The sequence below is a fragment of the Ceratosolen solmsi genome, unplaced genomic scaffold (genome assembly GCF_000503995.2).
Source record: "Ceratosolen solmsi marchali unplaced genomic scaffold, CerSol_1.0 scaffold6, whole genome shotgun sequence".
In the NCBI taxonomy this organism is placed as follows: Eukaryota; Metazoa; Arthropoda; class Insecta; order Hymenoptera; family Agaonidae; genus Ceratosolen; species Ceratosolen solmsi.
The window spans coordinates 4385304-4402387 of NW_011948414.1; the positions used below are offsets into that span (position 1 = coordinate 4385304).

The 17084-nt window shown below is 45.1% G+C and overlaps 1 protein-coding gene across 1 annotated transcript in view; it reads right to left on the reverse strand.

Annotated features, from left to right (window-relative positions):
• Positions 1-6620: 6620 nt before the first annotated feature.
• Positions 6621-17084, reverse strand: part of LOC105368370 (putative mediator of RNA polymerase II transcription subunit 26) — a 182743-nt gene continuing 172279 nt past the window's right edge. Inside the window, exons 7-9 of the mRNA XM_011507376.1 lie at positions 8291-9229; positions 7766-8047; positions 6621-7450 (exon numbers count right to left, since the gene is read on the reverse strand). Of these exons, the coding sequence (XP_011505678.1) occupies positions 6621-7450; positions 7766-8047; positions 8291-9229 (2051 nt within the window). The remainder of the gene's footprint in view (positions 7451-7765; positions 8048-8290; positions 9230-17084) is intronic.

Consider the following 17084-nt stretch of genomic DNA (forward strand, 5'->3'; position numbering starts at 1 on the left):
ACATCGATTTGTATTATCATCCATCAGCCAGTTATTATTAAATATTAACGTTAAAATATAAAAGCCTATAAATAAATTGTATCGCAATAAAATTATGTTATTATAACTGTCCACGCAAAGAAGCAATAATAATTAATAATACACGTTCGTAAAAACTGTTATTTATCAGCCGCAAAAACAATGTAATTAGAGATGAAATAAATTTAGTGCAGTAACGACTGGTTGGCTACTAATTTTCTTCTCTAGCAAATGAAAGCCACAACATTTTATCTATTAGTTCTTTACAAACACGTTCATTCATCTTTATACATTCGGCACATATGTGCAATTGTTCTATATTCTATGTTACAACTTGTGCCCATTCCGATAAAATATATTGTTATGTGGTGAGGTGGAGAAGTACTTTACTGTCTTGAAAGTTAATTAAGGCCTTAACGATCTCAATGCCCGGGAACTCGATTACACTAGGCGCGTGAGTTTTTGAAGGTCACTGAAATTGCCTTTTATTAATTCGCAAGAGTGAAAGTGGTGTCACTTTGTTACAATTAATCGTTACCACATATTCTATAGTGAAAATTGCATTTTTAATATATATATATATATATATATATATATATATATATGTGTGAATTACTTTGATTTTGAAGTATACGTGTTTAAATAGAGTATTACGAGTTTTTTTGTTTATTTAAGTTTTATAAACGCGCGCGCGCACGCACACACAATACACACACGGGCGTGCACGCGAATATTTACCGCGTAAACGAATCAATACGTTACATTGATGTACAAATAAGGGAATCTAACAAACTTTACATTACGTTTTTCTACATTTGCTGAGTTTTACGAACGTTACATTAGAAATTAACAATCAGCAAAAACTCGGAGGATGAATTCACTCGCAACAGTGACGCATCCATGTAAACTAAATTGACAAGTTAAATATACATCCATTTCTTAAGCCTCTTTCTCCAATCTTCCACGCTCTCATCATATTCAATTATATTACGTTCCTTATCACTTCTGTCACTTTGTTTCGCTTCATAAACTTATTGCTCTATTATTATAAAAGTTTCTAGTAATCTTGCTTATAAGTCATTATAAATAGTGCAATGAAAGCACATATATTGGCATTCAAATTCCTCAAATGAGATATTTCGACACGGCGGTTATTTTAATCAACTTGAAACAAGCGAAACTCAATGATTAATAAAATTGAACGCGATCTTCAATATCCCAGATGAATTCCATGCAAATTGAAAGATAAATAGACCGATACACCTTTTATCGTGATTTCGGATATGTGACCTTGAAAAATGCTTATAGCCCCCATGAGGGAAAAAGGTAGTAGCGATGGATAGAAGGGGGAAGCATCAGTGTATGTATGTATGTGCATACGCGCGCGTGCACGGGACACAGAGAGAGAGAGAGAGAGAGAGAGAGAGAGAGAGACAGAACACGTGTTGACCTGTCATTAGGTCTCGTCTGGGGAACTTTAACTCGGCTTAAGTGCCCTCCTCTCGAAAAGTGGCACCCGACGGCGAAGGCACGAACGAACAATCACCGCAGCTGCCCCTCCCCGCTCCTCCTTTCATTCTCGCAGTTCTTCGTGTCCACCATTACGCGGTATGCTGGTATAAAGACAAAGGGTGCCGTAGGAGGGGGAGCTCGAAGGAATGAAGAAGAAGGAAGAGGCGCATAACCTGGAATACTGTCTGTCCTTCCAAGATTTGCATATTGGTAATCGGTTGGGAAAAATATTTCTCATTATCCAATTTGCTCTCCTATCATTGTTCTATAAAATTCTATAAAGCTCGGAGCCCCAATTCCAGTGGATATTTCACAGTACAAGGAAAAGAGGACTCGACATATAGTATAATCTATGTACAATAATAATAGCAATTTTAAGATTGAAATTGGACGATGTTGGATTTTCAGGGCGAGGGGGTACCGGGGCCAATTATCATTACGCGATCGAGCTTTCCTCGATTGGTTGAAAATTTCAGTGAAATGCAAGTAAAGAGGTTTGGCTACAAGGAGACAAGTTATATCGATCGGCTCGGTTTACGTTATATTTTGGAGGCTAGCGAGACTAGAAAATCCAAAGACAAAAAGCGAGAGGAATAAGGAAAAGGAAGCATATGAATATTCTCTTGACGCATAAACTTTTCAATCACTGTCAATGACACTCAGAAACGTCGGAGGGGTCCTAAGAAATCGCAATATGCGTCCACTCCCATTTCAAAACGCGCGGCCGGCGTTGAGAAAAAAAAAATAAATAAATAAATAAGAAAACAAAATGCAAAAAAAACATTCGGAGATAAAAAAAGGCGGGCAGACTAAAAAGGGCATCTCTCTCTTACTCGGGACCTGCCGGCTGTTTTGCGGCCTTATATTCGTCACGCCATTGTTTCGTGGGATTACGAATTTATGGCTCCGGTCTTTCTCCTACCGCCAACTCACTCCTTCCATTCTCCCTCCTACACGCTCCCCTCCTACCCCCCTCGCAATCCCTCGCAATCCCTCGCACCGCTACTTCTGCCCCCTGCTCCTTCACCTCGTCGGTTGCCGCCCCACTTCTTCCGTCTCCCGCTCGCAGCCGACATCCAAACCACCTCTTCCATCACGAGTCATTAAGGCAATTTTGAGAGAGGAGCCAGCCGGAGGAAGAATGAGAATTCCTGGGAGTGACCTTGAGATATAGAAACCTGGGCTCGATTGTTGGCAGATTAGAATTGCCCGAGGGGCTTATGTAATCACTTTTAATTATCGAAAAGTCCTTTGTTCTTGCGCACGGTCAAGTAGTGTAATATGTCCTTCCCCCTTCGTCGTGCCAATGCTAAGCATGAATCACGCGTTCGTCCTTTCGATGATAATCTGGAATTATGGCCTACATGGTTTGTAGGTGGATTTAAGTGCTGCTACGATTTCGGCGTTGCTGGCTTTCGTGTGCGTAATTATTCGCGTCGAGGAGCGCGTCGCATTGTAACGAGTATAGAACGAGCCTAATCGATAAGAGTAACACGACAACTGCCAACGTATTTTTGTAATTTCGAATTTTAGCTTTATAAACTTGCCAGTCATATGAAAATAGAGAATGACATTTTAAAAACTCATTTCTCAGTATCTCTAAGTCTGCTCCACTTTTTATCGTCTACGTAATATTATATACTTAATTTATAATAAATTTGCTTAATTAATTGTGTCCGATAGATTGTGGAGTTGCAATTACATTACGCCATTGAAGGCGGAATAACGTTTAATAAGTGAGCTTGTCGACTAATATCATTCGATCTTATAATTAAATATTACTGTCATTATTAAAATCTAAACAATGAAAATGGAAAATAATCGCCAAAGATAACTCGCACGTGTAAATAACAAAAAAAAAAAAAAAAAAAAAAAAAAAAACTCTTCAAGGGCATCGTACACTTCAATCCTATGAGAGACGATAATTTTGCAAAAATCTAATAATAATTGCCACGTCATTGGTAAAAAACTAAACGAGAAAATGATCAGTTGCTCTGTGATTTTTTGTAGTGTTAATAAATTTTATAGTATCGGTAGCAGGGAGTGCGAAGTCGCAAGTTCGCTCGGACGAGTTTGATCAATTTAACGAATAATTGATATGAATTTAATAAACTTTTAACGTCAACGTCAACGACAACGACAACGTCAACGACAACGACAACGACGACAACGACGACAACGACGACAATGACGACAATGACGACAACGACAACGACAACGACGACAACGACGACAATGACGACAATGACGACAACGTCAACGACAACGACAACGACAACGACGACAACAACAACAACAACAACAACAACAACACGGATAAAGGGAAACGGCAATAATGAGAATTATAGGCCCCATGGGAGAGGATGGCAAAGTCGATATTGTTGTAATCCAATGGACAATTTAAAAAAAATATATATATTCTCATCTAATCTAATCTATCTATTATTACAAAATCATCGTCGCTTAGATGCAACGTTACTTTGTATTATTCATGATTAATTACTTTATTTAAACATAAGATATCTGGTTATCCGATTGATAGGTTTGGACGAACGATTACATGAAATTAACTCGGCTGCCCGTCAAGGAATAACCAACACACACACACATATATATATATATATATATATATTTGCCGAGCGAATATCTGATTATATTGAGCCATTTGGTGACACGGTCGATACTCTTAATATCTCTAAGTAACCGAAGTGTAAGGAGTCGCTTATCGCGTGTGTAACGTAGAAAGATGATTTTTTTTTTTGTTTTTCACTATTAGCGGTTGTTGCTTTACTGGGCGCGCATGTGACTAGTATACGATCGGCCCGCAGTAGCGGACATTTAAATAACCTAATAGCCGCTGGGCAATGATCGGGGGTAATGATTAGTTTTGCTGCGTCTAATGAAGTATAAATAAACAAAATCAACAGAGCGCGATTAATCATTGGCGCAGCAGAGGCCGCGAGATTCTTTGGTGCGCAATCGGCCCGCCATAATCAGACGGAAGTGGACGGTGAGTCGTTCCTCGCGTCTCTCTCTCTCTCTCTCTCTCTCTCTCTGTCCCGCAGCTGCTGTCCGGAAACGTGCCATTCACAGTTCCCCTTCCTTCGGCGTGTCGGCCGCAGTGTGTACACATGTGCAAAATGTAATAATGCAAGGCGAGCCGAGAGACGGTCGTCAAGACGGTCACGCAAGAGCAGGACAAAGCGAAACGGCGAGGGAGCGAGAGGAGCGGCAGAAGTGAGAGTGGTAAAAGGGGGGAATCGAGAACCGAGGCAACGGAAGAATGCCTTCTTCCTTCTTTTTTTTCCTTGCGTCGTTGCCGCTTTTGTACGGGATTATAAACAGAGGAGAGCTTAGGTGATGAATGATACCTGCGTTTCATAAGTTAATTGTTTCTGGGAAAACGATAGAGCGGTTGATCGCTAGTCAGTCTATTCCCTGGATCGAGGGCGGGGTGGGGTGGGGTGGCGGGGTGGTGAGTCGAATCCATTAGCGAAAACATTTCATTTCATACTAATGGCGATCAAAATATTCGGCTTATATTATAAATTATCTATTTTTCTTTATTCTAACTTCGTAAAGTTGAAAAGTCGTCTCTGCACTAAGCCGAGTCAATATTTGGTTGTAAATAAAGTATTCGGGGCAGCGAACGAGTCTTATAAAGCCCGAGAAACGTGTAAATATCACCTTTAATCCCGAAACCTATTTATACGACCAAAGTGTAGTGACAACCAAGGTTAGCATTTAACTTCCTTATGTGTACGCGACTTCCCCTCCGACCCCCCTCCGACCCCCCACCCCACCGCCCTCCACCGCGAAACCATCAAACCAACTAACCAAACCTAAATCCAAGTCAAATGCAGGCTATGGAGTTTAACAAATACATTGTTTGTTGAAAATTTTAGCCAACAAGACTGAAGCAACGATCGACTAATGTCGTCGTATACGGGGATTTTCTAATTCTTCATGTGAGAATTTATCCGAGATTCCCGAGGACGCGTGTAAGGGCGCCTTGGTAAGGCTATAATCTACGCACGCCGTTGTAAAAAGCAAGAAACGCGACGCGGCCGTCGTCGAGTATGAAAGTCCTAGATGCGCTTACGCAAGCAGTTTCGAGTCTTATTCGTAACGCACAAATGAAGGAGAGAAAATTGCGCGGGTTCGGGGATGAGGGGTGGGGGGGAGGAGGGGGGGGGAGGAGTGACGCGAGACCAGAAGCGATGATGATGAGGCGCGCGACGAAAAAGGGCCAGAGAGAAGGCGCGTAAAGAGCGAAGGTCGACAGAAGGCGAACGGCAAGAAATACAAAAGCCGCAGCTGCCGGCGCTTTTTTTTTCCTACCAACGGTCATTTAGCCGGGAGTGCGAGCGCACGCGCACGACAGAGCGAGCGAGCGAGCGAGCGAGCGGGAGATAAAAAAAGTGGAGACAAGATGTCGCCGAGGAGACGTCGCGAGATGCGCGCGCGACCGAGACTGACAGGTGCATCCTGCAAAAAGGTGGGCTGCCCTAAAAAAATTGCTTTAATTAGGGTACCGAGGACTGTGCAATTATGTATGAGTGTAGGACTTGGCTTAAACGATGAAAATGTCGCAAAACGCGGCTGCGGACACTCCTGAATTATCGTGGCAAGCTGCTCGTGGTGCTGGTTATCCTCAAGTTTCTACTACAAAGTTCGTTCTAGGCAAATTTACGTGAACTTGAAATGTTATTTGGCTAACAAAGGGAATGCCGTGGGAGCCCGTTCCGCGTTCCGCTTTCGTCAAAGTACTGTTTTAACGAGGCTCGGTCAGTGGTCGGTGGCTCTCGTTACGTTTTCCCGTGCTCGTTAAATTTTAATACGAGAGTGGCAGGTTGGTGGGCTCGGGATGGAATAGGATGATAAAGGGGCGGCGGATGGGGATTGGGGATTGGGGAATGGGTGAGAGTTTGGCGTGGAGGAGGCGGAGGAGGATTACACGACCTTGAGAGGTGGTAAGCTTATTTAATTGCTAATATCGCCTTCTGCTGGGTATTCGTTGGAATGCCAAGGCTGCGCAGTATTGACTAAAGGAGGAGCAAGAGACGAGCAAGAAGGAATGTGGGTAAAGCTCACCTCAATATCCTTTCGTGCCTGTCCCTCTCGAGGACCTCACCGAGGCTCGGCTGCTGCGGCAAACTCGGCGGCAGGGGCAAGAATCTCGCCGACGGCCTCCATATGAGCTCCTGAGCGAGACCGGGATGATGATGTCCGGTAGCTGGTCCGGGCCCTGCTGCGCTGCTCGGGTAGCCGACGGGCGGTGCTTGCAAGCCCGGTGGGGGACCGGCTCCCGGTGGCGCTGAACCGGGACCATGAGGATGGGCCATCAGCAGGGAAGTGTGCTGGACGCTTTGCACGTGCCAGATCCTGGCGGGCGTCGCCGAAGCCTGGCCACTCACCGAATTTGGCGTCGAGGACGAGACGCTCGTTGTCTCCTCGGCACTCAAGGCCGAGCTGCGGCTTCCGCTGCGTTCGTCCCCGGAACCGGTGCTCCTCAAAGAGCTTACCCCGCTATCGCTGCCGCTGTCACCATAGGCAGCCGCGGCACCGGCCCGGACATTATTACCGGCGCCAATCGGCAGAATACCCGGTACGCTACCCATACCAATGGGCCCAGCCTCGACTTCCATGAGTCCACTCCCGTCATCGCCTCGAACCTGATGATGATGATGATGATGATGGTGCTGTTGCTGCTGCTGCTGCTGCTGCTGTTGCTGTTGCTGCTGTTGCTGCTGTTGTTGTTGTTGATGCACCTCTAGGAGGCTCGTCTGGCTTAGTAAGTGAGTATTATGGTGTGGGTGGTGAAGGTGGTGATGGTGGTGATGCACCGGCTCCACCTGATAGGTTCTGTGATGCAAAGGATGTGGCTGAGGCTGCTGCTGTTGCTGTTGTTGCTGATAAGCTTGATGATGGTGGTGCTGAGTCGGTTGCTGTTGCTGTTGCAGCAGCTGCTGCTGCTGCTGCTGCTGTTGTTGTTGTTGCTGCTGCTGCTGCTGTTGTTGTTGTTGTTGTTGTTGTTGTTGTTGCTGCTGCTGCTGCTGCTGCTGGTGGTGGTGAAATGTCGACTGCTGGTGATGCTGCTGTTGTGGTTGTGGTTGTGGTTGTGGTTGTTGTTGTTGTTGTTGTTGTTGTGGTTGTTGTTGCTGCTGCTGCTGCTGCTGCTGCTGCTGCTGGTGAAGGTGCGGTTGCTGCTGGGCCGGCGGCGGTTTATTCAGGCGTTCGACGAGAATAACTGGACTCTCGTTGTGCCGACTTCGCTCCTGCTCCTCCTGCTGGTGTTGCAGGAGCAGGCTGCGGCCGCCGGCGCTCAGCGGACTCAGTCTCTCCAGCACGGTGGTTGTATCGCGACTGCTGGACCCCACCAGCAGCTCCTTGGGCTTCGAGTCGTTGGCCCTGGACTCCTCCCTCGGCTCTTCCGCGGCGAGGTCCTTCTTCAGGCTTAGCTCTGGGGCCCGGTCCGTTGTATTCTCGGGCTCGAGCTTGATCGGCGGTTTGGAGTCTGGAGTCTCGAGTCGGCGGAGCTCCCCATTACCGAGCGGTTGCTGCTGCTGCTGCTGCTGCTGCTCCTGTTGCTCCTCTTCCTCCTCCTTAGCATGCTCGCTGCTCTCCTCGGACTCGCTCCACTTTCGCTCCTTCTCGCGCCCCTCGTCTTCACCCTTCCCAATCCCGTCCTCCTTGTCCTGCGACACCTCCTCACGCTCCTGCTTTCTATCCTGCTCCTGCTCCTGCTCCTGCTCCTGCTCCTGCTCCTTCTCCTTCTCCTTCACTTGCTCCTGCTCTTGCTCCTGCTCCTTCTCCTTCTCCTTCACTTGCCCCTGCTCTTGCTCCTGCTCCTGCTTCTGCTCCTGCTTCTGCTTCTGCTTCTGCTCTTGCTCCCGCTTTTGCTCCTGCTCCCGGCCCTGTTCTCGCTCCTGCCCCTGATCCCGCTCCTGTTTCAGCACCTGTTCCTTCTCTTGCTCCTTTTTCGGCTTTAGTTTCGGCTCGCACTTGACCTGGGCCGCGACCCTGGCCACGTCGGGCGGCGGCTCGGGCTCGCGGTCCCGTTCTCTCGACTCGCTACTCTCCTCCTCCTCGGACTTTACGACGGGGCACTTCTTCGAGGACTGCTTCGTCTCGGGCTTCGGCTCCTCGGGCTTGGACTTGCGCGACTCTTCCCTCGCCTCCTTCTTCGCCTTGTCCACAAGGAGACTCGAGCGCAGCCTCTTTATAAGTGGATCCTCCCGTGGCTTCTCCTCCCTATCGGGCTGCTCCCCTTCCTTGGGGGCGGCCTTGGCCGGGAGTCGCTCCTTCCTGTGTATACGCAGGTGGTGCTGGTGGGTCTGTTGGGCTTGATGGGCCTGGTGCTCCTCGTTACTCTCCGAGTCCTCGTCGGCGAGCTTCGCCTCGAGGCGAGTCTTCCGGCGCACCGGACGCTGTGGTAGACCGCTCTCGACGACCACGGGGCTGCTCGCCTTGACTCCGGGTACGCGGCGCTGGCGGAGCTTGGCTACCGCCGGCGATACGTTCGTCTCCTCGAGAACGGCGGTGCGGGGCGTTCGGTTGCCCGGCTTCCCCGAGAGCGGGCCTTTGTTCTCGCGGTCCTCTTGTCGAGCCTGTAGCACCGACTCCGATGGCTCGCTCTTTTCCCGTGTCGAGCCCTCGCTTATGCGTCGCTTCCGGTTGTTGCGCACACTGCTCTTTTCTGAAACGAGAAACAATCGAATGTCAGATTCGTCAATCCGTAAGTACTTTATTGCTTTAGTTTTGTTCGTTCATATTAATTAGTTTCTGCTTTTTTTCTCTCGTCTTCGTCATGTGGCGAAAGGACGAAATATAACGATTCGTACATTGGCTTTTATACGATTGCGTTAGCATTGCAAAATCTCTATAGGAGTCCCTTGTGCCCTAATTAATTATAATAACAAAATTTATATAATAATTGGTTAGAAACAATGTAAATATCTAACAATATTATATCTAATAGGGCTTTATTAAAGTTACGGGATTGTTTTCTATGGCCGTTACGCACGTCATGACGAACGATACTGCAGTGCAACAATTTTGCGTAACATGGCCAATCACTTCTGGTATAATTGACAATAATCACGACAACAATTGTCTTTAGACGCTGTATTTGACGGAGAATGCAAAAGTCTGCCGAAATTTCGGCCGAACGTCAACCCAATGGTTTACGAAGCTTATCAATCACGCAATTCTCTATTTCATATCTCAACATAAACGATCGAGTATTCTCATCTCGACTCGAGCTTACGATAAAGCGAGATAAAATTGCAAGTGCCTCGTCGTCTCCCAATAAAGCCGCCATGACTCCATCGCCCGCGATCCATTGCCGTACGAGCGTGTCTATCGATAAATTTCGGCGGCGAGCTCGCCGATAAGCGCTATCGTCCTTGTTGTCCGACCTCCCGGATAATTCGCACACACGCACGCACGCACGCACGCACGCACGCACGCACCTCACACACAGACAGCGAACGAACGCGCTCCGGATTACCCGTCTACTTTACGAGGGTTAATCCTTTTGATGATGCCCTCGGTCTCCCGGATCACGCGACCGGTGCCTCCAACCGCCCTTTTACGTGCTTCGTCTATCGCCGGGGGATTCGTCGCTCGTCCTTTAAACGCGCATTTTGAATAAAAGCCGCGCTTTGAATCGATGCGATCCCCGGCTCTTTTACGTTTTTCACTCCATTATGAGATGGGAGTGCGTCCAGCAAGATAAGCAATAATGAACGTGCGATTTTTAAACGGCAATAGTTACAGGGCCGACGGGAGGAGCGTGATTAATTAATAAGGCGAGTAGTGGCTTTTCAGCGCTTGTGCCGACGTTCTACGGCCTTCCTTCGTCCTCTTACGTTTTCAATATTATGAAGAAGGACCCTCGGTCTATCGTGGCCTTTGAGCCCACCGAAATGGAGAATCAGCAATTTATGAAAGCGCTTTGGCTATCGATACGCTCCACTTGCCCACCTTTAATCTCAAATTTTTATAATAAAGCGAATCAAGGCGAGCTCTTGCATGACGGGGGATCGCAATGGGGGAGAGAAATCGCGAAATATTATGAACTAATCGCGGTTAAATAAAAAGAAAACAAAAGGAAGATGAAAAAAAAGTCCTTGAAAAGCCGAGCCATTCACCGGCTGGTCGTATCTGTCATGAAAAAGACATAGGCCGCTCCACTTGATTCTAACCAAGTCGGCCATTATTCCACCAATGTATCTTTCGCCTCAGCTTGTATTTCGTACACGGAAGCTCGCGTGCTTACAAATTCCCGACCCTCGCCTAAGTGCCCGTCCGTCTGTTCCTGGTCGTGCACTGTGTGCCGAGAGCGAGGCGCGCCTCGCTCCTGTATAAAACGAAGAGAGAGAGAGAGAGAGAGAGAGAGAGAGACAGAGAGACAGAGAGAGAGAAAGAGAGAGAGAGAGAGAGAGAGAGCGCGCGCGTGTTTGTATTTGAGTGAATGCGCGTGTTTGAGAGCGAGTGGGTGGGGCGGAGGAGAGATAGGGGAAATGCCAAATCGTGTCTGGGCGATCGGCCATCGGCTTTCATGCAATACGACGTCACTACTCGAAATAGAGTCAAAAATGCCAGGCGCATACCTGACTTTGGGTAATCGCTTGTGAGTGGAATTTTCATTGTTGACGGATAGTTTGTACGAGAATTGGCAGGGAACGAATATCAAATTGGCGCAATATTCCGCTCAGCCGTCGTTAAGTAAATACGATCAATTTGTACCGGACCATCTCGCAATCCAAGATGCCGTGGTACAGACAGAAATTGCACGGCAATTGGATGAATTTATTTCCAAGTCTAAACTGTATTAGTCGAATCGAGGTTAATGGGTATCCCGGTAAGCAAAACAAAACAAAAAAAACAAAAAAAAAACAAATAACAAATAACAAAAAACAAAAAAAAAACAAACAAAAACAAACCAACTAATAAACGTAACTCTTATAAGATCGTTCCTTTGGTACGAAAGATTTTTTTGTCTTTTTTCAAGCGTAGGCCGAAAGGTTACTTTGCTCTTCGATCATTAATTAATTGGCAAATGGTTAAATTAAAATGATTTGGCGCTGGAAAGTGTCGTGTTAATTGTACCTAATTTTTACCAGCTGTCTTATCGATTGCACGTCAGGTTAAATTTCATCCACGCGAGCCTTTCACATTACCTATACACATTCACATTGGTCGTGCATTAAGTTCCTATTAAAATTGACATTAAACCCTATCCTAAATATCCTATTAAAATTATACTCGTGTAATCATTTGCTAAATAAATAGCCATTGAGTTAAGCTAGCGTAATTCCGAAAGGGATACCTCGAACGCAATTTTCCCATGGTAAATTTTTTTTTTGTTATCGGTGGGTCATGATCGGTAACATCGGCACTTTAATGCTTGAGATCTCAACGTCTAATAACCGGTACTGTTTACGCTATTCTTCCGTTCAATCGCCTCCAGAGTGTAAGACGAAGTAAACAAACTTCACCACAGATTTAATATGGATAACTCCTACGTGATTCACGTGGTACGAGCTACGGATGGATATTATAATCGGAGAGAAAAAAAAATTTACGGAGTAAGTGCGTTAAGGCAGAGAGCGAACGGGAGAGTCCGTGACACAATACAACCACGACGAGATATTTAATACTATTTTCATCTCAACGAAAGAAGATGAACAACTAAAGGAAAATTTTGCTTATTAAACAACGTGGCTTTTAGTAATAAGAGAAGGGACCAATAAATCATTTAAGAAAAGTAGCCTCGACTCTTTCATTGCAATTGCAGCATAAAAATAATAACAGCACCAACCACATACCGAGGCCTTGCGTACAATGCCTAGGCGACACATTCAGGCGAATTATTATAATTATTAGATTGCCATTAGCGTTGGATGGCCAAACTGGCCGTTACGAGAATTAGACCTAATTGTTCTCAATTTCAGGCATTAAATGAAAATCGACGCCCGCATTATTACTCCTTCGTTAGAAAAGCGTTCGGCACTCTAACATAAATAACATCCTGCCAAGTGTATTCAAATGTATAATCCAGCCGAGGTCCAACGTCAGTGTCCAGGCATCGTAAATAAAAAGGTTATACGATAAATTCTAACAATTCGGAAGTTCTCTTGGATTCAGGGTCACGCTCTTTTGTTATTCCGAAATTCCCCCGATCCTCTCGTGGCCGTCGCGTCATCAGCGACTGTTTTACTATTTGTCGTTTATCGCCTTCCCCTCCGCCATTCCCCCTCACCAAGCCCCACCTACCAACACCGATCCTCCCCAACCCGCCCAACCATTGCCGTTTGCGTCGTTAATCCACTGCATGTAGGGTGCATGCAACGGCTGTGTGGCGGGAGGGAGAGGGTGCAAAGGGGGCATGGGAACAATTTACAATGCAAGCCAATGCGTACGTACACGCGTCGAGCGAGTAGCTGCATGCGGCGTCGGCGGCCAACGGGGCGGAGGAGTGAGGGCGTTAGGGAGGGTAGGGGAGGAGGCGAGAGTGGAAGCTATACGCGTATCCAGATAAAAGGGCGCCTGGCTTCGCCAGGATTGCGCGCGCGCGCGCGCGCGATTCCGATGAAGGGCAGAGGAAAGAGAGAGAGAGAGAGAGAGAGAGAGAGAGAGAGAGAGAGAGTGAGTGAGAGCGACGAACGGACAGAGAGAAGAGGGATTTATTGCTCAGGATTTACTGTTATTACCTGGAGGGGCCGCACAGTCTCGTCTACCATCTCTCCCTCTCGCTCCCTTCAATGCTATTACACATCTCGACCTTTCCCTCTTTTTGCCTTTCTTCCTGGTCGATTCGGTATATCTCTTATTCTCACTATAAATTTCTATGTGGTCCCGAACATGTATGCTCTATCTTGTCACTCACAATCCATCTCGCTCTTCTCACACACTACTCTCACTCACTCTCTCTTACTTAATCTCTCTCTCTCTCTCTCTCTCTCTCTCTCTCTCTCTCTCTCTATCTATCTATCTATCTATCTATCTATCTCTATCTATCTATCTTCCTTTCCCTCTACCCCCTCTCACTCTTACTCGCGTTTCTTTATCCCGTACTCGTATTTGCTTTTACACGTTGCCTTTCACAGCTTCGCCTTATCCTCTTCCCTACCTTGTACCCATATTTTTCCCCCCGTCTCTTGTCAGCTGATGCAAAACCTCCGGCCAATGTCGCCCAAAGCGCCGCTCGCTTTTCCAACATTCGATATTCTCCTTGATCGGTACGACTCGTATTTCGTAATTTTCATCCTGCGATTTAAACGCTTTTCACGCCAAGCACAGCCACTCGCACCTATCGAAAAATCCTTTTCCCTCAAAGTGCCTCTAATGCAACTTCTTCGACACGTTGCATTAACATCGCCTAGCCGCCCACGCCATTTCAATATCGCACGCCATTGCCCATGTCGAGTCGCCTCCAACTCTACATTCGTGTCCATTTTCCTGTAGCGCGCGGACAATCCGTTAGCTGCAGTGGCACTTGAGGACAATACGATGGCGGGCTGCATATAGCTTGGGGTCGTTCGTTCCCTCAGTCTCTTCCCTTTTCCGCACATCGTCGCACATGCCAAAATAATCCCAAAGCGCCCCCCCGCCCCCCCACTGCTCGTCTCTCGAGTCCCACCCGCGCCTCACCTCACCACCTGCCGTGAACCGCCGCCATTACCGTTGCCATGTGGCAACGTCATTCGAGTTCTCGCTCGTTCACATCCTCGGCGATTATGCACTTTCCCCGCAGTTGGGAGGGACGATTAAGAGCTCGGCAGCGACAGTGTCACTGGAGTCCCGAACTGCTATTCGCGATAATGGATCGTAAGGGGATGATACGCGAGCCACGAGCTCGCCGGTGTTTGCTTTTACTCACTTGCTTAGAGCTTAACGAACATAGCAAGCAAGTACCAAACTTTTGTACGTTTTTTTTTTTTTTTGGCACAGCTTGTATACAAGGGAGTAGTAACAGTGGTAGTATTAGTCATCGACGAAAGAACTGGCCAATAGTGTAACAACAATACGATTAATAAAGCAATGATCAAAGGGAGTAGTAGAGGAGTTTTGTACGTGACGTTGGAAATGGAGCTTCCCTTGCCAATGGCTATTAGAGCGCCGATAATTAATTGTCTAGCGTTAGTAGGCGCTTAACTGGCAATGACGAACAACGTAAGCTCAATGCTCTTTGCTCTGTTAGGTAAGAGCTTCGGCATAATTAACGCCAAGACCAACAATTTTACAAGATTGGAAGGCTCCCAGCTTGTATGGGAGAAATTGTTGTGGAGCAATGTTTTCGATAATGTTGATAAGGATGTTCGTAATTCGCCTCACAAAAAAGAAAGACACTTTGATGGAGTTTGTGGCTTATCGCGTGCGACGGGGAGAGAAAGAGAGAGAAAGAGAGAGAGAGAGAGAGAGAGAGAGAGAGAGAGTGGGTGGATGGGAGGGAGGACCGTTATACAGGCAGTGCGAGTAATTGAACGGTGTAATTGAAAAGAGAGGATCTTTCTGTTGTATTGATCGTTGGGTCTCGGCTGTCGAGTGCTCGCGTCCCTACAATCTTCATTCCATTCAAAATTGTCGGCGGAGTTGGAGATTTTTCTCTATCATGTTGGCTCTCTCTCGCTCTTCTATTACACTGTGCTATAATATAAAACAAGCTACCTTCTGCGCCGGTGTTGCTCAATTGTACAAATTTTCTCTTTTTACCTTTTTCTCTCTCACACTTCACACACTCTCTCTCTCTCTCTCTCTCTCTCTCTCTCTCTCTCTCTCTCTCTCCCGCATTCACTCGTTCCTTCAAATTAATGATCGTGTCATTCGGTATGATTGAAAAACGAAACCGCTCGTCATAGTGATTTGTAAATTTTCAATTAACAGCTTAAGACATTATTTCATATGCGATTACTGTACTTTGTTTAAGATAAAATTATTATTTCGAATGTAAAAGAAAAATCTAATATCCACTACTCACATCACATTAATTTATGAAATTTAGTTAATGTCGATTGTCAAAAACTGATTTTATGTTCTATGTTATATCGGTGCTTCATTGGTATTTAATAGAGATTTTCATACAAATAAATTTCGATAATCTGATTGTAAATTGTACCATTAAAAATCAATTTTATAAAAATTAGTAATATTAGTAGAGTATTAATATTTACACATGTTTATCAGCTACATCAGCAGTATCAGTAATTTCAGCAAGGTTTTATTAGTTATAGTACGGCATATAGAATTATTGCCAATACTATAAAGAGTCTTTTACTATATGTTTTCGTTTGTGAGATTTTACAGTAAAAAAATTAAGGCATATATGTAGAGCTTTGCGCGTGCGCGTGATCATAATTATGTCGAACTCGGTAATGAAAGTAATTGTACTGACGTGAAATTGCTTAGATAGGCAATAATAACATTAAAAACATATTATTGCGAATTGGTTAGTATAAATTTTTGCACTTTATACGATAATGCGAAAGAAACTTTTTTATTATCCACATCATTAATTTCTCTTATTATTTATTAATTATGATTAATCAAATAGTGCGTGGATCTCGTGATTTTGATCTAGCCGTTAATTCTCAAGCGTGCGCCATAAATAAAGTAAATTGCGATTTACTTTGAAAATATAATACTTTGTAAAAATTATAAATAAAAGAAGTAGTTTTTATGGGCAGAGAATATTCCAAGCGGTGTTAATACACTTAATTTTTTATTTAATAAATACATGCATCATAAATACATGATAAAGCGTACCATTAAAAATAGTGCTGCTTAAACACTTTAATTGATAAATTAGATTGACCTTACGTGGCTCGCTTAAAACGCATTTTTTCAAGCAATTAAATAATATTTGAAACATATAGGTACATTTGCGAATGCGTAGAGGTTAGCAGAATTTTCCTGCCACTGTCTATTAAACAAGTCTATTAAAGTACTTTTACGTTGAAAGTATTTTGTATATCTCTTGGCATCAAATCAATGAGAATCTCCATGAACAATAAGTATTTCTATAGCTTACAGCCATCGTTGTACATTCGAAATTACGAATAAATTCATAAAACCTGGCATATTTGTCGAATATTATAGTTTATCCTGTCGGAAAATCATCGAAAATACGGGTGTATAATACACGTTTGGAGAAGAAAACAGCAGAGCCACTACACGTATATACATATATATATATATATATATATATAGCACAAGAAAAGATTATAAAGGTGATCTTTTAGCCATTAGTTAATTAATTCTTTACACTTCCAATGCTTCACGCACTGTTAATAAAATCGCACTGGCTTTTATCAACCAGTTTCTCATCATCCGAAGTGAAAGCGCGATTAGACAAATAATAAAATCTTTACGGTACATCGATCATCAATGATGCAAGAGTAAATAAAAGACGAATAAAAGCGTGTAAGGTGAAAGAGGCAGACAAGCGAATGTATCGAAATAAAACACGAGATGTCTATCCGCCATCATTGATTCTTTCGTGAACCAGTAGCGGATAGGTAAAATCTCCTCCCCCCCCCCCTTTCCCA